General features: G+C 40.4%; 2 protein-coding genes across 6 annotated transcripts in view; one reads left to right on the forward strand and one right to left on the reverse strand.

Moving 5' to 3' along the window:
- ATXN7 (ataxin 7) overlaps positions 1 to 135 on the reverse strand; it is a 175,124-nt gene extending 174,989 nt beyond the window's left edge. For both annotated transcript variants that reach the window (XM_080671512.1, XM_080671513.1), the window contains exon 1: positions 1 to 135. The gene's annotated coding sequence lies outside the window, so the exon portion shown is untranslated.
- Positions 104 to 23,105, forward strand: THOC7 (THO complex subunit 7). Of its 4 annotated transcripts, none has more exons than XM_080671515.1 (9): positions 159 to 311; positions 15,699 to 15,784; positions 16,176 to 16,293; positions 17,029 to 17,156; positions 17,463 to 17,549; positions 19,379 to 19,436; positions 21,008 to 21,074; positions 21,154 to 21,223; positions 21,968 to 23,105. In XM_080671515.1, exons 4-9 carry the CDS (start codon positions 17,048 to 17,050, stop codon positions 22,033 to 22,035), a joined length of 459 nt encoding a protein of 152 aa, XP_080527641.1. In that variant the 5' UTR covers positions 159 to 311; positions 15,699 to 15,784; positions 16,176 to 16,293; positions 17,029 to 17,047; the 3' UTR covers positions 22,036 to 23,105. The 4 variants fall into 4 exon arrangements, with proteins under 4 accessions (XP_080527640.1, XP_080527641.1, XP_080527643.1 ...); XM_080671516.1 differs by lacking the exon at positions 159 to 311 and adding an exon at positions 639 to 759; XM_080671514.1 differs by lacking the exon at positions 15,699 to 15,784 and having other exon boundaries at positions 104 to 311.
- Positions 23,106 to 23,593: the final 488 nt, after the last annotated feature.

A 23,593-nucleotide genomic window follows, 5' to 3' on the forward strand; every position in this document is an offset into this window, starting at 1 on the left:
CTGGCGGCTGACGGGGCCTCGGGCGGCCTCCGGGTGGAGGCGGCGGGGCGGCCGGGGAGCAGCGGGCCGCCCGCGGGCAGGCTCCACGCGCGCCGGCCGGGCCGCCCCGGGAGTGGGCAGCCGGGGAGCGGGTCCCGCGGCGGCGGCGCGGCTCAGGCGTCGGAGCGGGCGGCCGCGGGCGCCGCCTCCGCCTCCATGCTGTTTACCCGGCTGCATTGTGGGAGTTTGACCTCCGCCGCCAACCGCCGCCTCAGCCTGCGCCGCCTCAGCCCGCGCCGCCGCCGCGCACGCCATGGGAGCCGTGACTGACGGTGAGGCGCCTCCGGCCGCTCCCCGAGCGCGGGGCCCGAGCCCGGCCGCTCCCGGAGCCGGGCCCCCGACCCCGGCCGCCCCGCGAGCCCTGGCCGCCGCGAGCACAGCCGGGCCGCGGACTCGCCGGCCGCTCCCGAGGCCACGGCGGGCTGGGGTCGGCCGGGAGCGCACGTGGCGGGGGCCCGGAAGGGGCGCGGGCTGTCGGGGACGCGCTGGGCGCTCGTGATCCCCGGAGAGCCCCGCGAAGCGGGGAGGGGGAGGCTCGCACCCGGGGTCCCGAGGGCGTGCGGGCGGCCTGCGGGGAAGGGGACTGGGAGGGCGAGGTTCGGGCCAGCGGGGAAGGAGGGGAGTCCGCGACCCGTGAGCGGGGTGTCAGCGCACGCAGAGTGACCTCTGGAGGAGTCTGGACAGAACGAACAGCCCCACCGCGGGCTCCATCGCAGTGAGGTCCGGACTGGCCCTGGACTGGGGTGGGGGTCAGGAGGCCAGGACAGGGTGTAGGAGTGGATGCGGGCAGGGTGTAGGAATGGATGCGGGCAGAGTGTTGGAGTGGATGCGGGCAGGGTGTATTAGTGGATGCGGACAGGATGCGAGGAGTGGATGCGGGCAGGGTGTTGGAGTGGATGCGGGCAGGGTGTTGGAGTGGATGCGGGCAGGGTGTTGGAGTGGATGCGGACAGGATGCGAGGAGTGGATGCGGGCAGGGTGTATTAGTGGATGCGGACAGGATGCGAGGAGTGGATGCGGGCAGGGTGTTGGAGTGGATGCGGGCAGGGTGTTGGAGTGGATGCGGACAGGATGCAAGGAGTGGATGCGGGCAGGGTGTTGGAGTGGATGCGGGCAGGGTGTTGGAGTGGATGCGGGCAGGGTGTTGGAGTGGATGCGGGCAGGGTGTTGGAGTGGATGCGGACAGGATGCGAGGAGTGGATGCGGGCAGGGTGTTGGAGTGGATGCGGGCAGGGTGTTGGAGTGGATGCGGACAGGATGCAAGGAGTGGATGCGGACAGGATGCAAGGAGTGGATGCGGGCAGGGTGTGAGAGGCCTGGATGTGGACTGGTGTCTGAAGTGAGTGTGGTGGGAGATTTTTGAGATAAGGAGCCAGTAGGGGGTTGGGGCCACCTAGGGTGCATCAGGACAATAAGAGATTTGCTTGAGTGTGTATGGCTTGGGTGGGTGCTTTGTCTGCTGGAAGGAAGGCGGAACGAGGTAGAGGCTGGATTTATGGAGAGTTGTGAGGGCGATTGAGGAAGGTGACCTATTTGAGGAGGGAATCAGAGGGTGGTCTCTTCACTAAGAGCAGAAATAAAACAGCTTGAGGCCTTGGGGAAGGTAGACAGGCATGGTGGGCAACTGGAGGGAGCACCTAAGAAGGTATCCAGTTAAGGAGGAAGGAAGTCCTCTGACATCTGGGAAGGGGACATCTAGGGGTGCTGGGTCTCTTTGAAGAGAGAGTGACTAGTAGTCATAGATATCTGTAGAGAAGACACTTCTGAAGAGTTGGGGGTAGACGTCTCCAGGGACCAGGCAATGGGAAGAAAGTAATAGACACAAATTTGTGGGTGTGATAAAGCATAGTGAGAGGCGGTGGGGAGATCTCAAAGATCCAGGTACTTAATGGGTAATGGTAACTTGGCTTCATTCCAGTTTCATTGATTCAGTAGACATTCATTCCATCTGGGCTAGGCTTTGGGATTACAGCCCAGGACCTACAGGGGAGACCTTTTGCCCTATGTATGAGGTTACAGTCTGGTGGGAAAGACACGTTGGATAATTAGTTTTAAGTGTGGCAAATGTTACCAGAGGGGAAGGACAAGATTGGGAACTGTAGAAGCATGTAACTAAGATTTCTTTATTCATTCTTGGATATCAGAAAGCCTCCCTGAAAAAGTTACCCTTAATCCCATTATAAAGAATACATGGGCCCTAGCTGGTTTGGCTCAGTGGATAGAGCGTCGGCCTGTGGACTGAAGGGTCCCAGGTTCGATTCCAGTCAAGGACATGTACCTTGGTTGCGGGCACATCCCCAGTAGGGGGTGTGCAGGAGGCAGCTGATCGATGTTTCTCTCTCATCGATGTTTCTAACTACCTATCCCTCTTCCTTCCTCTCTGTAAAAAATCAATAAAATATATTAAAAAAAAAAAAAAAGAATACATGGGCTGGTGTTCCAGGGGGAATGACTTGTGCAAAGGCCCCAAAGTGTTGGAACAGCTCAAAGATGACAAATATTGACTAGAATTTAGAAAGCTACGAGCCAGAGATTTCTGACGGCAATAAGAAACCATTAAAAGTTTTTAACATTGGTCCTGTGTGATCAGATATGCATTAAAAAAGAAAGAAGAGCACTACACTCTGCTATGTGAAGAATGATGAGAAAAGGGAAAGTGAGGAGTTAAGCCCCCCCATCTCTAACATTTACATGACATTTATGTCAAACAGTGTTCTATTTATCCCCACTTTACAGACGAAATGGGGACACAAAGATGTTATGTAACTTACCCAAGGTTGCACAGGTGGTGAAGCATAGTAGTAACCTCTTGCTGATTTACCATACAACACTGGTAAGGTCTAGAGCAGGGGTGGGGGACCTTTTCTCTGCCAAGGGCCATTTGGATATTTATAACATCATTCACAAGCCATACAAAATTACCCACTTAAAAATTAGCCTGCTGTGTTTGGTCAAACATTTAATTAACTCACCCCTAATGCCTTGGCAGGGCCAGACCAAATGATTTTGCAGGGCTTTATAGGGCTGGTGGGCCAGATGCTTCCTACCCCTGGTCTAGAGCCTGGGCTCAAAACCAGGCAGTCTGGCTCTAGTGTTCTTACCTTTACGGTTACAATTAATGTCTCAGCTACTACTGCTGGGGTCCTAATGAGCTAATGGGGGCTCCAATGAAGAGGGAATGCAGAGGAGTGGACCGGGAGAGAGAAATTTATGAGGGGGGATGTCAGGACTTTGATGATTGAGTGGATGAGAGGGGAAGGATCAAGGATTATCCCAGGTGTCTGAGGTGAGTGACTATGCTTGTTAGTGCTACTTCTCTATTGAGGAAGAGAACTTCAAAGGAGAGAGAGGTTTTGTCAGGAGATGAGAAGGGAAGATGAGTTCTAGTCAAGTTACTGACTGCAGTCAAGTGCCCCCTACATCCTGAGAGGCCCTGGGCACCACCACTTGCAAGTTGTCTGACCTTGTGCAGGTTAATTAACCTCTCTGAGCCTCAGTTTCATTCTTTGAATGGGCATAATAGTAAAACCTAGGATTAAGTGCAATAAAAGTTGTAAAGTGCTTTGCACTGAATCTGATACATAATATTCAGTAAATAGTATTAAGTGTAAGAGCTGATTTGCTCATCTCTTCTCCACTTTCCTTAGATGAGAACTGTGCCTTTTCCCTTTAATCCCACGATTGCCCTTCTCTGCTTGGAGATAGCCCACATATTCTTCAAGACCTACCTCATCTATCCCCTTTTCTCTTTCCTAGAACCAGTTAGTCTTGCACCTGTAACCATGTTATTTCATGTATATTCCTGCTATAGCCCTTAATACTTGGTATTTAGCTTATTCTAGAAAATATATAAGGTAGCTTACCATAATGAGTAAACATAAAATAAATGGGTGAGGAAGCAGGGCAAAAAGAACATGGAGCCCTAATCGGTTTGGCTCAGTGGATAGAGCGTCGGCCTGCAGAGTGAAGGGTCCCAGGTTAGATTCCAGTCAAGGGCATATACCTTGGTTGCAGGCATATCCCCAATAGGGGATGTGCAGGAGGCAGCTGATCGATGTTTCTCTCTCATTGATGTTTCTAACTCTCTATCCCTCTCCCTTCTTCTCTGTAAAAAGTCAATAAAACATATTAAAAAAAGAAAAAGAACATGAAGACCAGGAAATCCAAGAGGAAGTTACAAGTGGGGGCGATCCTCAAAATGCTAGAGTAAAGTCTGCTACATTCATAAGAAAGTGACAGTGGCTCTTATTTCCCTAACAGTTCATACCAAGAGCTGGTCCATTCTGTGAGCTAGTGTTTACGAGAGAAGGCAGCATTAGATAACCAAGACAAGCCGTTTTTTGTGATTTAAACACTGGAGAAAAGGCTTATCTTTGGGGTGCTTATAAAGAAAAGCTGGTGTCAGATCATCAACTTTCTTTTTAGCACTGAAGATCATTGGGCTGTTTTAACACATCACTATTAGGTCAGAGAAGGCTAAATCACAAGTTAGAAAGCATTCTAAAGCCAATAGACTATGTGGGTTAGGCAAATAGCTTTGCTGGTCTGCCGTAATTCAGAGCAAAAAAAATTTTTTTAAATCCTCACCTGAGAATATTTTTCCATTGACTTTTAGAGAATGGAAGAGAGAAAGGAGGAGGAGGAAGGGAGAGAGGAAAAAAAAACACATTGATGTGGGAGAGACACATCAACTGGTTGCCTCCCGCACACAGGCTGACTGGGACAGAGATCAAGACCGCAACCGAGATACATGCCCTTGACCTAGAATCAAACCTGGGACCCCTTGGTCTCAGGCTGACTCTCTAACCACTGAGCAAAACTGACCAGGTTCAGAGCAAAATTTTTTTGCTTGTTTGCTTTAAGGATATGTAGACATGCAGGAAAGAATGAACTACAACTTCTTTAGGCAGTTCTCATTAATGTGGTTTTCTTCAATTGAGATTTTGGTAACAATCGAGCAGAAGTGAGAGAGATGTGTGATAGACCTACAAGTATCTATTGCATACCTTTTAGGAATGATGCCAGAGGCTGGTTACAGCAGTACACTGCTTGACTCCTACTTGGGAGAGAGAAGCAATTGTGTGCAATCAATCAGTAAATAAGTAATTTCTGAAAAAGAACATAATTTCTGAAGTTAATTGAGTTCTGAGAATGAAGTAGATAGGATGGAAGAGAGAGTAATGGGGAAGGCCTGCCAGCAACTAGGTAAAATAGGGTGATCAGGTATGGCTGCTCTCAAAACTGATATTTAATGTGAGACCTGCGGGGTCAACTCTGAAGACTCTGGGAAAGTATTCCAGATAGAGGCAACTGCTAGTGCAGAGGCCTGAAGTGAAAACAAGCTCTTCTCCCCTTAGGGCCGTGGTGGGCAAATGGGCTCACGAGCCACATGCGTCTCTTTGGCCCCTTGAGTGTGGCTCTTCCACAAAATACCATGGCCTGGGTGAGTCTATTTTGAAGAAGTGGCGTTAGAAGTTTAGTTTAAAAAATTTGGCTCTCAAAAGAAATTTCAATCGTTGTACTGTTGATATTTGGCTCTGTTGACTAATGAGTTTGCCAACCACTGCCTTAGGGAAAATAAGGGAGGCTGGGTCCAGGTGGAGGTGGGCCAGGAGGGGTGTGACACAAAAGGAGGTTGGAAAAAATAAATGAGCCTTCCAGGCCATGGAGAGGAGATGAAGTGTTCTGTGGGTACTTGGAAATGATTGGAGAATTTTAAGCAGAAAAGTTAGTGATCTGATAGATCTTTTAGATCATTCTGGGCTGCTGTGAAGAGAATGGATTATAGGAAGGCAGAAATGGAGCAGGGAGAGATAAGACAAGGTGGGCTTGGATTAGGGTGATGGCAGTGGAGAAGACTGAGAAGTGGGTGGCTTCTACATCTCAGTCATTTTCCTGAAAAGTTCTTGGAGGAGTACCAGTACTTGTCTCTTCGGAATCTGACTCAGATGCCTGGCAAGGTGCTGTGCCTTACATATGGGGCTGCCTATCTAATTGAACTGAGACCTCTTGGAGGACAAGCTCTTTATGTCCTGAACCCAACACAAGGACACCTGGATTAATTTGAGGAACTGCCCTGCCTCAGAGGGAAGGAGAAAAATCCCATATTGTTATCTATAGATACTGAACTATGGATATTATCACCAACACAGTAATTTTATATATGGAAAAATGGAGGTCTTGTGCAGTCAGTGACTTACTGTCTGTCACATAGCCGGTTATTGGCAAGGCCATTCTCTCTCCCCTGTTGCACTCCAGCATTTTGGCTAACTGGAAAGCAGTTTAGATGTTATCACTGCTAATTTAAACTATGTTCACAGTTTGTATTTTGTATGTGTTAATTTAAAGGGTGGTAAACAGTGTTAGTCCCCTAATAGAAATCATTTCAGAAGCCCTTTTGCAGTATAGAGAACATTAGGTAGATACATTGATATGCCAGAGCAACAGATGGGAGATGAAGGGGTGGTGGGGTGCTGAATGTGTCTGTACTTTGCATTTAATAGCGCTTGTTGGTTTTGACAGTTTAGTGGTCTTTTTAAAAAATCAAATGCATGGATATATGCTTGTAAAAATTTGAAATAATCATTTTAAATATGCCTCAGAACAATGTGACAAAATAATGGATCTATACTATGACTTTCTAATGTAATTGTTTATATTTTCCTATGACTGCAGAGGTGACACCACAGATCTGTAAAGGAAGATAATAATACATACTCTAGAGCAGCCTTGGGCAAACTACGGCCCGCGGGCCAGATCCAGCTGTTCTATCCGGTTCTCTTGCTCTCCCCTCCGCTCCTTTACTTTGAATTTATATTCACACAAACACTCCATCCATGCTTTTGTTCCGGCCCTCCGGTCCAGTTTAAGAACCCATTGTGGCCCTCGAGTCAAAAAGTTTGCCCACCCCTGCTCTAGGGGGTTGTTTCAAGGATGAAGTGTGATTATGTAAAGCACATTGAAGTTCAGTGACCATTTATTTTATTGTCCAGAGCAGGACACTTTTCAGAGTGAAAGGAAACAAACAAGATGTTTGGTCATCAAGTAGGAGTGTATAAACACTGTATAAGTGTCTGCTGCTGCTGTTTCTATTTCAGTTGCTGATCTAATGTTAATTAGACATTAGTGGGCTCAGGGATTTTTTTGCTTTTTGCTTTTTACTAGTGCCAGTGAATTTGCCCCCTTGTTCCCTCGGCTATGGCCCTAGCCCAAGGGTTAGGGCTGCAGTTCAACTATTAAATAATGTTTCTTTAGCCAATATAGATGGTTTCTCAAAGCAAGATTGGAATTTCAACCTTGACTTTATTAGTACTGTACTCTAAATATAAATCTAGAGAAACATAAAAGACCTCAACAATAGCCGAAACCGGTTTGGCTCAGTGGATAGAGCGTCGGCCTGTGGACTGAAGGGTTCCGGGTTCGATTCCGGTCAAGGGCATGTACCTTGGTTGCGGGCACGTCCCCAGTGGGAGGTGTGCAGGGGGCAGCTGATCGATGTTTCTCTCTCATCGATGTTTCTAGCTCTCTATCCCTCTCCCTTCCTCTCTGTGAAATATCAATAAAATATATTTAAAAAAAAAAAAAAAAAAAAAAAAAAAAAAGACCTCAACAATATTTTTTTTTAATTTAATTTTGGTTTAAGTAATTTACTTTGGCATCAGCAATTTATTTAGACTGGTCCTAAGTATCTCACAAGAGATCAGTATTTACATAAAGGAATCAAATTATCTTACTGTTTTTCCACCTGCCATTTTTGTGTCTTCTTAATAGTGTTGGCCTTAAAAATTGTTTTTAATAATTTTAAGCTTCCTGAAAAGGGAGAGGGGAAGATAGGTGTTATTTTACTATAAGGAATCAAACACAATGGAATATACCTCTTTCAGCTTAATAACTCTTGAGCAGCGGGAAGCTAATGATAAATTTAACAGGAATCTATACACACACTGTTTTTACATAGCCTTGGTCTCTCTTGTTAACAGCTCAGGGCAAACCAGCTTTCTTCTCGTTAACACATCATAGATTTATTAAAGAACATTGATTAGAATTTTTTTATACAGAAGTAGTGAAGGAAAATACTTCAATATACCATTAATCTCACTACCTATCAACCACTGTTGATTTTTTTTTAAGTCAGAAAATTCAGGAAGAAATGTGACACCTTCCTCTAATCACCTTCCATCACTAATCCCGCTGCCCAAAGGTCATCACTATAAACTCTATTTTGTGCCCTTCCAGAATGATACTTAAATGCTCAGAAAAAAGTAAAAAGCACCTTATCTGGTGCAGTCTCTTGAGTTTGAGTCCCAGCTCTACTCCTTACTTCCTGTGACATTTAATTTGGGGCAAATAAAAATGTCTTTTTACCTGTATCTATAAAATAAGGGTAATAATATCTGTTTTATAGGACTATTGTGCAGATTAAATGTGTTTTTATGTGAAAGGCACTTAGAACAGTTCTTAGCGTATTACAAGCATTATGTACTTATTAATATGCCAAAATGTATATATCCTTTAAAATTTTATACAGGTGTTTCCACTCTCTTCTGTATTATACTTCTGCAATTAATGATAGAGCTTTGAACTTTTCCTTCTTCATTCTTTTGTATCACTGTGTAGTATTTTATTCTATTTATTTATTTATTGAATTTATTGGGGTGACACTGGTTAACAAAATTATACAGGTTTCAGGTCCACAGTTCTAACATCACATCATCAGTACACAGTATTGTATGTTTACCATCCCAAGTCAAGTCTCTGTCCATCACCATTTATTCCCACTATATCCTCCTCGCTCTCCCTCTACCCCTCACCCTCATCCCCACCGTCCGCCCCACCCCTGTCCAGGCAGTCACCAGCTGTTGTCTGTGTCTATGAGTTTTTTCTTTTTTGCTCAAACCCCTCCTCCCCCCCCCCCCCCCGCTAGCCATCCCCCTACCTGACAGTTGTCAGCCTGCTCTCTATTTATGCATCTGTCACTATTTTGCTTGTTAGTTCATTTTGTTCCTTTGATTTCACTCCTGGCCAGAGTGAAATCATATGGTACTTGTCTTTCTCTGACTGGCTTATTTCACTTAGCATAATGCCCTCCAGGTCCATCCATGCTGTCACAAAGGGTAAGATTTCCTTCTTTTATAAGGCCAAGTAGTATTTCATTGTATAAATCTACCACAGCTTTTTAAAATCTATTTAGCTATTTTCAGTTTTTTGCTCTTACAAATAGTGTTACAGCGGAGCTGTTTGTATAGATGTCTTAGCACACTTGTAGGAATAATTTTTAGAATACAGTACAGGTCATAGGTTATATGTATTTTTAATTTTTACACATATTACTACATTGTCCTGATGCCAGCTGTTTTTCTGCTGTAATCCTGTCTGAAATTATTATCCCTTCCTGTGGTTTTCAGTTTGGATTCAGAGGGTTTAGGAACACCTGGCTGGAAAAAGCCAGTGGTGGGTTTGCATGCCTGCAATATTCCTTGCCTGCAATATTCCCTGCTAAATTTAAATTGGCTTCTAAAGGAAATGCTCATCTTCATTGGTAGATCCCAGGATTGCTGTTTTCTGAAGCAGGTGAGGTTGCAATGCTGTGAGGGCTTCCAGTGGGGGGAGTCACTTTTGAGGGTAGGTGGAGGTGTCCCATCCGGAGGTTCTGGCCATAGTTATCAAGCCTTGACCTGTCCCTGAAGAAGTAAGTACTTTGGAGGTTGGCCCACCATTATTATTATCTTCCAAACTGTTTTCCTCTTTCGTTTTTGAATGCTGTTAGATGTTCTGAAAAGTTGTTTTGTAGTCGAGATTTTAATAGCTACTGTGGAGAATAACAACTGTGGGTTTTTAAAGGAGCATTAGTCTGGGTTTATGAGAGATTGTCTTTCCACACTAAAATGAGAACACAGTTAAAATGGTGATGTCGCCCTAACCAGTTTGGCTCAGTGGATGGAGCGTAGGCCTGCGGACTGAAGGGTCCCAGGTTTGATCCCGGTCAAGGGCATGTACCTTGGTTGCGGGCACATCCCCAGTGGGGGGTGTGCAGGAGGCAGCTGATTGATGTTTCTCTCCCATCGATGCTTCTAACTCTCTCTCCCTCTCCTTTCCTCTCTGTAAAAAAATCAATAAAATATATTTAAAAAATAAAAATAAAGATAAAAATAAAAAATAAATAAAATGGTGGATGTCACCTGGCTAGAGAGCTTGGAAATGGTGAGTTGGTTTAGTGACTATAAAGGAGTAATTTCTTCCTGCCTCTGTTTAAGGGAAATGGGTAATTTCTTCTAGATATGGGTTGGCAGATAAGACAGGAAGGGATCTAAAAAGCATTTCAATTTTATGAAGAAATATTTGCTTGTCAGCATACAGGTGTCGTAACTGATTTTAAAGTTATTTGAATAGCAGTTTATAGGTGTAATTATGGTACAACATATAACCGAATGCAGTAGGAAATCTCCCTACAGGCCTAAAGTCAAGCAGAAAACCATTCTCAGGGCAGATGTTAAGCATTTTGGTTTAAAAGCTCTTTCCAGATGACGTTGATCCTCATAGTCCATAAAGAAAGTAATTATGACAAGTAAGGAATGATGTTGATTACATCAATAACATAGTTTCTAAGTCATCTTTATTTTTATAGGGTGGTCCAAGGCCCGCCAGAATTATTAGTATTAGCATTCAAATTGCTTATAAAGAGCTTCAAGCTTGATAATAATTTATGAAGTCAATGTATATAGTAAACAAAACATGTCTTAGGTGTGTTCAATCTAGAGCTAATTGATGAGGTGTCATTAAAAATAATAATGCTCACGTCATGTGTGTTGGGAACTGTCAGCAACAGTCCATCTTTAAGTTGAGAAAGAACAGAGCCTGTTTTTAAACTGGCACCTCACCCCTTTGTTTTATTTTGTTGCTCTTGGAGCTGTGCTCTGCTTTATATGTGGGATTTCAGTAATTCTCATCCCCAGAGAATTTTTTAGGCAGCAGCTCTTCCATTCAGTTTAAGGTAGGAATGTTGTAACCTTGCAATATGAAGTTTGAGATAACCAAATTTCTGAGAGATCATAACTGGGCAAAACTTTATGCATAAGTGCATAGCATATATCTATCTGAGTATACTGATCTATCTATGATATATATTCAACATTTACTCATTTTTTACCATTTTTAGGAGATACAAGTTGTGGATTAAATTTAACATAAAGATAGGATATCTTTTTTCCCCCTACTTTCCTTCTGTGAACAGGCATTATGCTCCTTTGTATACTTTTATTTCTGTAAAGTTTCACAGAAGTCCTACAAAGTGGGTAGTTTTATTCCCATTTTACAGGTGAAGTTAAATATTGGTCACATACATACACACCCTCAAAGTAAACACTGTGGACTAACCAGAACACTGGCCCAGAAGTTTGGCTGTGAGGAAATGTTCTCTGCTCTTAACAGAAAGGACAGGGCTGAAGCCAGAAAATGGCCTTGGCTTTCTGGTCAGAGTCCTCTGCGCTTCCAGAACCGGTCACACAGACTCCTCCGCATGCCTTCCGCCTGTTCCTAACCAGGTCTCTGCTCAGCCCTGACCTGCCTCCCGAGACCTGTGACTAATCTCTGCTTCAGTTCATGCCATTGCAGCTCCTAACTACACATGCTGCTGTAGCCCCCACCCAACCTCCCAGCCTTTGGCCTTTTCCCAGTTGCAGTCCACTTTGTACACTGCCCTCAGCTTAATCCTGCTGGAAAGTCCTGCCCAGGAACCTTTAGAAACTCCCAGTTGCCTACCAGCAAGGTCCAAGTCTACTAGCATGGCCTTTACTAGTGCAGACTCCCATTCTGACCACCGACGGCCTTTATGTGCTTGGTCCTAAGTTTTGTCTTCACTCTCCCAGCCTCCCTGGTGTTCTGGGTAGTCCTGCCCAGATCTAGCTGCTGCAGCCCACAGCAGTGGGGCTTGGGAAGGGACCTTAGCTTGCTTTTTCCCCCAGCAGCTTTATGAGCCATAAGTGATATATAAAAACCTGTGCATATTTAATGTCTACAGTTCGTTGTGTTTGAACATATGCAAACACCTATGATATCATTACCATATCATAGCTTTCTTTTTCAAATAACAGCTAACAGATTTTGAGTATGCATATGGCTCAAAAATCAAATGATATAAAAGCATGTTTCCCCCTTTACAGCCGGTTGCTCATCTAGTCCCCTTACACTGCCCCTCTCACAGTAACCTCTTTTATTCCTTGTATATAATTTCGGGTATCTTTATGAATATATGCACATGTGAATATATACTATTCTTATTCCCCTTCATTTTTATATGAAGGAAACATGCCAAACATATAGTTCTTCACCTTGCTCTTTCACCAAGTTTCCTTAAGTGATTTCTCTGTATCAGTACATTGACTTTTTTGCTTTTTTATAGTTTCATGGTATTTCATCATATTCCTGTACCAAAATTTATTTAACTAGTCCCCTGTTGATGGACATATGTCATATTGCACATGTGCAAGTATATCTAGGATTATTGATATTATTTGAACTTTTGATAGATTGCTTTGAGCTTTTTTAATTGATAATTTTTAAATATCAAAAGAGCAGCTCAAATTCTACTTCTCCTGAAATCCCCAAACCAAAGGGAGCTCTCATCCTAATTTCTTCTGCTGTGTGTCTGTCACTCATTAGCAATCACATGTGTGTTATTTCCCTAACTAAAGTGAAAGAACTCTCGGCTTTCTTTCACATCCTCAGAACTTACTCTGGTACCTTATAGATGCATCTGCTCATTGACCAAATATTCATGTCTTTTGTTCAAGAAGAGAAATCTCTCCTGTGGACCTGAAATAAGATAGTTGCTTGTTACTTATTAGTGGTTTATTGAGACAAAGCTCTCTTTGGAGGGCAGATGCTCTCAGGCAGGCACCACAACCAATTTTAAAATATTTATTGAGCATCAGAAATGTAGACACATTGAGAGGCTAGGGAGGAAAAAGAATGAGCAAGACAGGACTGATCCTTATGAACCCTTCCCCAAGTTTACTTGGCCTTTATAGTGTTTTAAACATATTTCAAAAATGTAATTGGGATATTACATACATACATAAAAGTGCACAGATTTTAAGTATGCAGGTGGAATGATTGCAAAATCTGCTTGAAACATTTTTTTGTTAGTTACTAAACTTTTCAAAATCTCTTGAAAAACTCATTCTGGTAATAGCTTCCCCTTAGTTAGGGTAGTCACTCCCCAATTTCTCTGTTCTTTTTTTCCTGTTCCCTGAATGCATTTACGTTTGAAGTCCCTGGTCCTCAATAAAGTAGGATGTCTAGGCATCTGGGAGGCAGAAGGGGGTTGGGGTGGGGGGGAAAGTAACTGGAAGAGCAGAGTTAAGAAGACTGACAAAGGAATTGAACAGTATAAATTGAACACCAGCCCTGGCTGGTTTGGTTCAATGGGTAGAGTGTCATCCTGCGGACTGAAGGGTCGCAGGTTCAATTCCATGCCGGGATTGCGGGCTCCATCCCATGTAGTAGGCATGCAGGAGGCAGCCAGTCAAAGATTCTCTATCATCGATCTTTCTATCTCTCCCTCTCCCTCTCTGAAATCAATAAAAATATATTAATACATAAATTGAACAACAGACTGCTTATCCCTTGTATATTTTTATTTTAACAAACTTTGTTTATCCTCACCCCAGGATATTTTTTCCATTGATTTCTAGAGTGGAAGGGAGGGAGGAGAGGGGAGAGAGAAATACCAACGTGAGAGAGACACCTTGATTGGTTGCCTCATACACACACACCCTGACCAGGGCTGGGATTGGACCTGCAACCCAGGTACATGCCCTTGACCTGGAATGGAACCTGAGAACCTTCAGTGCATGGGCCAATGCTCTAACCACTGAGCACACCACCAGGGCACATGTTTGTAGTTTTTAAAAAATCAGTTCATTTTCTGCATTTTAATCTCTTCAAGTACTGTGTTTTGTCTCAGTCTTCTCAGATAGCATTGTTGGTGGTTAAAAACAAAGCATTAATTGGTATTTTAAAGTGTAAAATTAAAACACCTGATGAATCTGTTTCAAGCAGCCTGTTAAAGCCATGACTCAGAACAAAACCCAATTCTAAAATGTTTATCTGATGTCACAGAATAAATTTTAAAACAAGCCATCTGCCCTCTACAATTTATCTCAGCTGCACCTGCCCTCAAGAATGCTGCCCACACACAGGAACTGTTGTTTAAAGATTGTGCTGTTGAATCATCAGGCGGGCTCTCCAGGAATTATTTACACTTTATTATAAAAAATGCATGCACAGCCGAAACCGGTTTGGCTCAGTGGATAGAGCGTCGGCCTGCGGACTGAAGGGTCCCGGGTTCGATTCCGGTCAAGGGCATGTACCTTGGTTGCGGGCACATCCCCAGTGGGAGGTGTGCAGGAGGCAGCTGATCGATGTTTCTCTCTCATCGATGTTTCTAACTCTCTATCCCTCTCCCTTCCTCTCTGTAAAATATCAATAAAATATATTTAAAAAAAAAAATGCATGCACATGTTAAAAACCAAACAAACACAATTCTGCAAAGCCATTTAGAAAATTAAATCTTTTCTCAACCTTTATCAGTCTCTCTTACCAGAAATGATCAGTATTACTGTATATTCTCCCAAAGATATTCTCTGAATAGAAAAGCTTACTACATGTGTGATATGTGAACACATACACAGACACACACCAAGCCCTTCCCCTTTTCTACACAAATGGCAACAAGCTGTGTTGCCTGTTTTGTTTTCATTTTACTTAACATCTGGGATTTTTTTTTGGGGGGGGGGCAACATTATATATATACACCCACACTGTTCTTTTGGCTGCATAATATTACGTAATGTAAGCAGTTTCTTCCTGGTGAATGTTTAGGTTTGCAATCTTTCTTCTACAAACAGCATTGTTAAGGACATCCCTTTACATTTATCTTTGTGCATGCGTGCACATGTATCTAGAGTATGAGTTCCTAGAATGTGGCTTTTAAATAGTGTTTGTTTTGGCCCAGTTGCCCTGCAAAGAGTGTACCGGTTTACTTTCCATCAGTGTATGTAAGTGCAGTTTCTCAGCACTCTTGCTAACACTTTTATTATCAGGTCATTTGTTCTTTACCATTATTCTTTTTTTTTAAATATATTTTATTGATTTTTACAGAGAGGAAAGGAGAGGGATAGAGAGTTAGAAACATCGATGAGAGAGAAACATGGATCAGCTGCCTCCTGCACACCCCCTACTGGGGATGTGCCCACCACCAAGGTACATGCCCTTGACCAGAATCGAACCTGGGACCCTTCAGTCTGCAGGCCGACGCTCTATCCATTGAGCCAAACCAGTTTGGGCTACCATTATTCTTGATGAAAATAAATATTTTGATGTGGTTTCAAATTGTCTTTCTGTTGTTGTGATCCAGCATGATTTTGTCCAGGAAGAATAGCTCAGGGCTGCCAGGCCACTTCTTACTCATTATGATCATCTCTGCTGCTTTTCTAATTCCTTTTTTTCTTTGCCTTGGAGCAAAACTGAGACAGACTTGTTAAAAAAAAATTACTTTTGGGGAAAGAACATTGCATATATAATGATTAGATTACGCATTTTAAAAAACAAACACCGAGTTCATTTCTTTTTCTTTGACCCATCTCTCTTCTCTTTTCCTAGGCTGCCACTCTTTTCTATTTCTTTCACCAGAGGACCTCACACTAGTCAGAGAAATGAGCACTTCAGTCTTCCTTCTGTCTGAACAGGTTTTTCCAAATAAAGTTCTTCAAGAATTATTAGCTTATTTCCTTGGTGGTACCTGAAAATTATTTCTACTCAACAAATCAGTAGAATCACAGTTCTGTGAGGGGTGGGCTTTTCACTGCTGTAACCCCAGCCCTAAGATAGTGCCTGACACACACAGACACTCAACAGCTTTATTTATATGTATGTATGCATAAATATAGTAGTAAAACCTACATAATATAAAATTGACCATTTTAACAATTTTTAAGTGTATAGTTCAGTAGCATAGAGTACATTTACATTTCATTAATTTTCTTTCAGATGAATGAATGAGTAGTGATGCTTGTTTTTTGTTTCTGAAATTAACAAGAGCCAGATGGTCTTTTTAATTCACATTGTTCTTTCCTCCAGACGAAGTCATACGGAAGCGTCTCCTAATTGATGGAGATGGCGCTGGAGATGATCGCAGAATTAATCTGCTAGTGAAAAGTTTCATTAAATGGTGCAACTCTGGATCCCAGGAAGAGGGGTATATCTTTTCACTGTTGTTTCTATACCATTGTCCTCATGTGATTCTAGGCCTTATACACAGTCCTGATAATATTGTAAATTTTCACTCACCTTAAATGTCCAATTGAGTCAACTCTTGGTTAATCAAGAGTAGGTTTTTCTGGCCTTAATTCTCTGGAGAGGCCTGCTTTATTATGTTTGTTAAAAGGTGTAGAAGGCATAGTGACGAGAAGAAATGAAGATTAAATCCAGGCTCATTGTTTAGTCACTTTTAGCAAATACGTGTTTAAATATCTAAATAAAATGTTCTTTTTTTAATAAGCTAATAGGTTGCTGCAAAGTTTTATACATATTTAATAATTTTTAAATTGGAAAAATTTTCATTTGAATTAGCTTTTCACATAGACAAATAACCATATAGAGTGAAAAAATTGTGAGAATTGTGAAGACATAAAAAATCTGATCAAAACATTTTTAAAAGTATTTAAAACAAGTAGCTATTTAAATTAAGCTTATACTGATAGGAACAACAATACCATCTTTGCATTTTTAGCTAAAGCAGTTTATAAACTGAAGTGTACTATATTTGGGAAAAGAAAACATAAGGGACAGATAGTCTAAATTACTTAAAGTAAAGCAAAGGATTCTCTCAGAACTTTATGTAATTTAATTAGCAAAGCTTTGCCTACACTATAAATAGTGCAACTTTGATAATCTGCAAAAATCTTTATTCTGTTTTTCTCTTTTTTATTAGTTACAGCCAGTACCAACGTATGCTGAGCACACTGTCCCAGTGTGAATTTTCCATGGGCAAAACTTTGCTGGTATATGACATGAATCTCAGAGAAATGGAAAATTATGAAAAAATTTACAAAGAAATAGGTAAAGAAACCTAAATTAATTTATCTGTATAATTTTAATTTTTATGGCCTAAATGAAATAATACTTGTTAGTATTTTTCTTTGATTAGTAGTAAAATAATAATAATATTAATAGAAAGAATATAGTAAAATTAGTTACAAAAATGTATTTTAATATGATATAGTACTTTAAGTTACAACTTTTAAAAAAAATGTCAGCATCTATTTTATTAGCAATGGAACTTAATTTAAAAACACATTTTAAATTTGAAAATGGATGGAGATTATAGATGTTGTTACAACTATCTTAAAAAACCTTTTTCTATAGAATGTAGCATTGCTGGAGCACATGAAAAAATTGCTGAGTGCAAAAAGCAGATTCTTCAAGCAAAACGAATACGGAAAAATCGCCAAGGTAAGAGTTTTGTGAGATTTAGTTAGTGTGCGAATACTTTATTACTGACTAGGATTTTCATGGTTTTTTTTGTTTTTTTTTAATGTTGTGAGGTAAAATCTTCAGCTAGAATCAGCCTGAGTTGTAAAAAAAGAATTAGGAGCCCTAGCTGGTTTGGCTCAGTGGATAGAGCATTGGCCTGTGGACTGAAGGGTCCCAAGTCTGATTCAGGTCAAGGGCACATACTTCGGTTGCAGGCTCCTCCCCAGCCCGGACCCTGGTTGTGGCATATGCAGGAGATAAGCAATCGATGCGTTTCTCTCACTTCGATATTTCTCTCTTGTCTTTTCTTCTCTCTTCCACTATCTCTAAAAATCCATGGAAAAATATCCTCGGGTGAGGATTAAGAAAGAAAAAAGAATTAGGAGCCAAACTGAATTCTTCAAAATTATATTATTCTTTAAAATAGCAGAGAAGGGAGGGTATGCTAAAAAAAATTTCTTTTTCCTGGATTGAATTGATTATCCAAGTATTTCTTAAGTATTTGTTTTTTTGTTTTTGTTTTTTTACTGTCTTCAGACCCCTTTGCCTAAATAATATTATGGTTAATCAGCAAAGGCTATTTACACAAGTACACTAGATTTAGGATTTTGTTTGTTGTTTGTTTAATGGGGCTACTTAAAAAAATAATTTAAGCCCACTGAGTTTTTATTAAGTACAAAGCAAGCAAATATTTACAAGCTACCTAAATAATAAGAGGAAGGTTAAAGTTTTATTTTGTTTTGCTCTCTTTGTTCTTAAATTAGGGTATGTCCTTATTGCAGTTCATAAAAACAATTTCAAAGCAATTTTTAATGGCAGAGGTATTGTTCCTCCTATAATGTAAATTGAAAGAAAGACAGAAAGAAATATAATGTATAATTAGAATTGTGACATATATGAAAAACTAGAAAGAAATGGGAAATGTTAATGGTTATTTAGGGGTTGTAGGTTTTTATGGCTTAAATTCTTTTTTTTTTTACACTAAGTATGTATTATTTTGTAATCCAAAAATTTTTAATTAAAAATCACACTTTTGTGGAATTAATATGCAGATTTCCAAAACAATAAATTTTACTTTTTAACAAATTAATTACGATGATATTCAATTCCTTATTTTTTAAAGTTGTTTTTTTAATTCAGTCTAAAATGCATGTGGTCAAGTTTTGGTGGTGAATTTACAGCAAGATATACCAATTTTAATAATATCAATAGTAAATTCTTTTTAAATGTTATACATTGTTTTTATTGACTATTGAGGCTTTCAAATGAATGCTGCTATTTATCATTTCATAAGAAAGATTGACGGAAGATACATGGTTTATCCTGGAAGTCTCAGTGGAGCAGAAACAAAGTTCCTGAATTTTAAATCATTTCTAGGTTTCTGAAATCTTTGCCTTTAGAATGAGTGAGAAGTACAATTTGCTGTTGTCTAAGGTCTGAACTGAATGGTATTCTATATTTACCTTGATGGTGGTTTATTTGCTGGGCAAATAGTATACAGTCCTCTTTAGAATCATCCACTTGATCAATAATGACTTAAGATCACATATACCTCTGCTGGCCTCTTGTATTCTGCCCATGAAAAGGTAAGTGAAAAACAAAGTGGGAGCTAACATGCTTGCTTGGAACACTTGAAGTCGTGTGTCATTTCAGTTGTAGCTGAATCAAGTGACACTGGCAGTACTCTTTCCATCCTAAAACGTTTTCACTTCCTTATGAACTAGGAAAGTGATTTGGAAAGACTTGTGATATTATACATTTTGTTTTGATATCCAGGTTCAAAAAAACCTTAATTTTATATCTTTCAGAATATGATGCTTTGGCAAAAGTGATTCAGCATCATCCAGACAGGCATGAGACATTAAAGTAAGTTTAGAGCTTTACTAGAAAGTAACTAATCTTTATATGTGTTTAGATACTAGCCTATGCATTCCATTTTTCTTAGGAATCCTATATAATAAAAGCCTAATATGCTAAGTGTCCAGTCAGCCGTTCAACCAATCAAAGCATAATATGCTAATGATATGCTAAGGCTGCTCAACCACTCACTATGATGTGCACTGACCACCAGGGGGCAGACGCTCTGACCCGTAGGTTAGCTTGCTGCTGGGGTCTGGCCAATCGGGACTGAGCGAGATGGGCTAGACATGCCCTGGAGCCCTCCCGTGGTCCCTCCCCAGCTGGCCAACCTCCCGTGTCCCTCCCCGGCCCCGATCATGCACCTGTGGGGTCCCTCGGCCTGGCCTGTGCCCTCTTGCAATCTGGGACCCCTTGGGGGATGCCGGAGAGCCGGTTTCAGCCTGATCCCACAGGCCAGGCCAAGGGACCCCACTGGTGCACGAATTCATGCACTGGGCCTCTAGTACATAATATGGTCCAAAAGGAGGCATCAGATTGCCAATATGACATTGTCTAATATGTTGAATAGTTATTTTTATTGCTCCTGCCTATACTGCTTGTAGTTCTGAAATAAATGCATATAGTATGCATCAATATGAAAATGAATAAATAAAATATGTCCTACTTATATAGTGTAATACTAAATAGTAGTTAAAAAGAATAAAGTAGACATACTCTTTTTAAACACAGACCTCAAAAAACATAATCAGAGAAAAGAAAAATAGAAGATATGTAAGGTGGGGCAAACGTAGGTTTACAGTTGCGAGTATGAGAAACACAGTTCATTCTTGTATTATTGTTTATTAATTATTGTATTATTTTCCATATGAACAACTGTAAACCTACTTTAGAGATACACATATATATATACACATTAAAAAAGGATTGGAATAATATAGTGATTGCCTGAGTGGGGGGTAAAGGAAGAAAAATGGCTTGGGATAGAGGACTGGGGGTAAGATTAAAAGTGTATGTCAAGCAAATCTGCAATGTTTTATTTCTTTTCCAAAAAACCCAACTTGAAATAAGCATGACAAAATGTTGTTAAAACTTACCAATACTTGGTGTTTGATATTCTATTATCTGTTTTCCTATACTTTAAAAAGTATCTAGAAATTTAATTTTAATGAAAATAAATGCATACTTAGAAGAATAAATCACCTTAGTTTTAAAAGTCTAATTATAATAGTGTTATAACTCATCCTTTTTTTTATTTTTAAAAACTACTTAATAATTAAAAAGTTAGTTATTATGGCCAAAACCGGTTTGGCTCAGTGGATAGAGCGTCAGCCTGCGGACTGAAAGGTCCCAGGTTCGATTCCGGTCAAGGGCATGTAACTTGGTTGCGGGCACATCCCCAGTAGGAGGTGTGCAAGAGGCAACTGATCGATGTTTCTCTCTCATCGATGTTTCTGACTATCTATCCCTCTTCCTTCCTCTCTGTAAAAAATCAATAAAATATATTAAAAAAAAAAAAGTTAGTTATTATGAATTCTGTTCCTCCATTAGCAAAATATAACACTTCCATTGTTTTTCAGGGAACTAGAAGCTCTGGGCAAAGAATTGGAGCATCTTTCACATATTAAAGAAAGTGTTGAAGACAAGGTATTTGCATATATATGTTAGATTTCATGATATATAGTCTATAGATCAATGTGTATTAATTTTTTTCTTGTTAACACAGCTGGAATTGAGACGGAAACAGTTTCACGTTCTTCTTAGTACCATCCACGAACTTCAGCAAACACTGGAAAGTAAGTAGAAATTGTTTCATAACGAATGTTTATAAGGATTTTTAATGGTGGGGCATGCCTTCTAAAATATACATCTCAAAGAGAGAGTACACGTTCAGTTTTAGAACATCAGTATAGTTGGATGTCGTTAGAAGGTACTCATGTTGTTCAGCTTTCTGAATATATGCAGAAAAATCTGAATTTGTAGTAATATCTGATTTAAACACATATCCAGCAATCTATATTAAGAGCAATTCAAGGGTAATAGATTTGGAACTTTTCTTGGTTTATTATAGTTTATTGCTATAAAGTAACGAATCAGGACCCAGGCAGGCCACAAGTGGGTGAAGTAGTTAATGATAAGCATATTTGCATAATCAGTGAACAGTGGGTGCTTTGGGGGGAACTTTAGGCTTGCTCATGGTATTGATTATAGCCAATAGGAAATTTCTGTCTTATCTGATCTGATTGTTTTCAAGAAAAGCTAAGACCTAAGTTTTTGTTTAAAGTGAAATCTATCACATAAGTTTTACATTTTTTATGTAAGTTTTACATTATTTACATAAGTTTTACGTTTACGAATACCCAAGAACAACCGGAACTTTTAAAACCAAACACTTGCGTGTGCTGATTACAGTCATAGGCTATTTATATTGCCATTTTTATTTTAAATATACTGTCTAATAAAGGATAAACGTTTTCATATATTAGACATAAAATTTAAGCAAATTTGACTGAAGTTTTATGTTTCTTTCTCAATCGCAGATGATGAGAAGCTCTCGGAGGTGGAGGAGGCTCAGGAAACAAGCATGGACGCAGATCCTAAGCCATAGGCCAGCACTCGCCACTCCCCAGCTAGCAGCACGATCTTAGTGTGTTTAGCATTTGCTGTGCTCTTGAGACATTTAAATTTTGACAGTGAACTAATTTGCTTATAAATGTTTATGTACAGTTCATATTTCTTCACACAAAGGAAAAAGACTCCGCTATATATTTGTTTTGTTATTGAAATACCTTTTTTATTCTTAAACTTAAAAGGTAGGAAGCAGCATCCAAAACTGTTCAATAAAACTTTTTCAAGCTCATTAGTATTCCAGGAAGTTTTTAACTATTAACATTGATTTGCTTACAAAATAAGCTGAAGATTGCGAGAAGGTGGTTTTTCTAGGATGTCCATGAGAAAGTGAGTCAACTTCTGGAAATTGTTACTACTTTTTAAAATAGGTGTAATTGTTTTTGGTTTTGTGTGTGTGTGTGTGTTTTTAAATATTTTTATTGATTTCAAAGAGGAAGAGAGAGAGAGAGAGAGAGAGAGAGAAAGAGAGAGAAACATCAATGAGACATCAATGAGAGAGAATCATTGATCGGCTGCCTCCTACACACCCCCTACCGGGATCAAGCCTGCAACCTAGGCATGTGTCCTGATCGGGAATCAAACCAGTGACCTCCTGGTTCATAGGCCAGTGCTCAACCACTGAGCCATGCCGGCCAGGCATTGTTACCACTTTTGAAGTGGAGTATTTGGACAGGCTTCAGGAGGGCTGTGAACTTGCAAAATATGTGCAAAATGTTTATGGTGTATGGTCATTGTGGGACAAGTTCCATGATGTTAAGAATCACTGGTGTAAAAGGCAAAGCAGATCCATATGCATTATTTTCTAGATCTCTCTCCTTAATACTTGAGCAATGTGGTTGTTAAATGTTTTGTTCATGTTTCCTCTCAACTGTTTTGTTCCAGGGGAATCATTTTCAGTGGAGAAAAGTTGATAAAGTGAAGAGTAGTTTGAGATAATAAGACTATGAATATGGTCTTGCATAAAGGAATTCATGACCTTTTTAAAAGTTAAGCAAAGGCTTAATCACCTGTAATTTTCTTAGTTATTAAATTAAATTTTCAATACTTGCTAGGTTTCATCTTTATTCATTTATTTTAGTTCAGAAACATGACACTTTACATGAAATCATACCTTAATAGTGTTACATTTTTATAATTTTAAGAATTCTTACATTTAAAAACATGAAAATTTGAAATTAGCTCAGTTGTGGTTATATTAAAAGTGTCATAATACCTTTTTTAAAATATATATTTTTATTTACTTCAGAGAGGAAGAAAGAGAAACCTCAATGACGAGAAAGAATCATTGATAGGCTGCCTCCTACATGCCCCACACTGGGGATTGAGCCCACAATCCTGGGCATGTGCCCTGACCAGGAATCAAACCGTGGTCTCCTGGTTCATAGGTAGATGCTCAACCACTGAGATACACCGGGCAGGCAAAAAGTGTCATAATACCTTTAAATACTTACTCTGTTGTATTTAAAGGCAATCATGGGAGAAATTTTTTTGCAGAATTATTATGCCTTAATAAATATTTCTATTTTCCATTATTT

This window comes from Plecotus auritus (assembly GCF_963455305.1).
Source record: "Plecotus auritus genome assembly, chromosome: 6".
In the NCBI taxonomy this organism is placed as follows: domain Eukaryota; kingdom Metazoa; phylum Chordata; class Mammalia; order Chiroptera; family Vespertilionidae; genus Plecotus; species Plecotus auritus.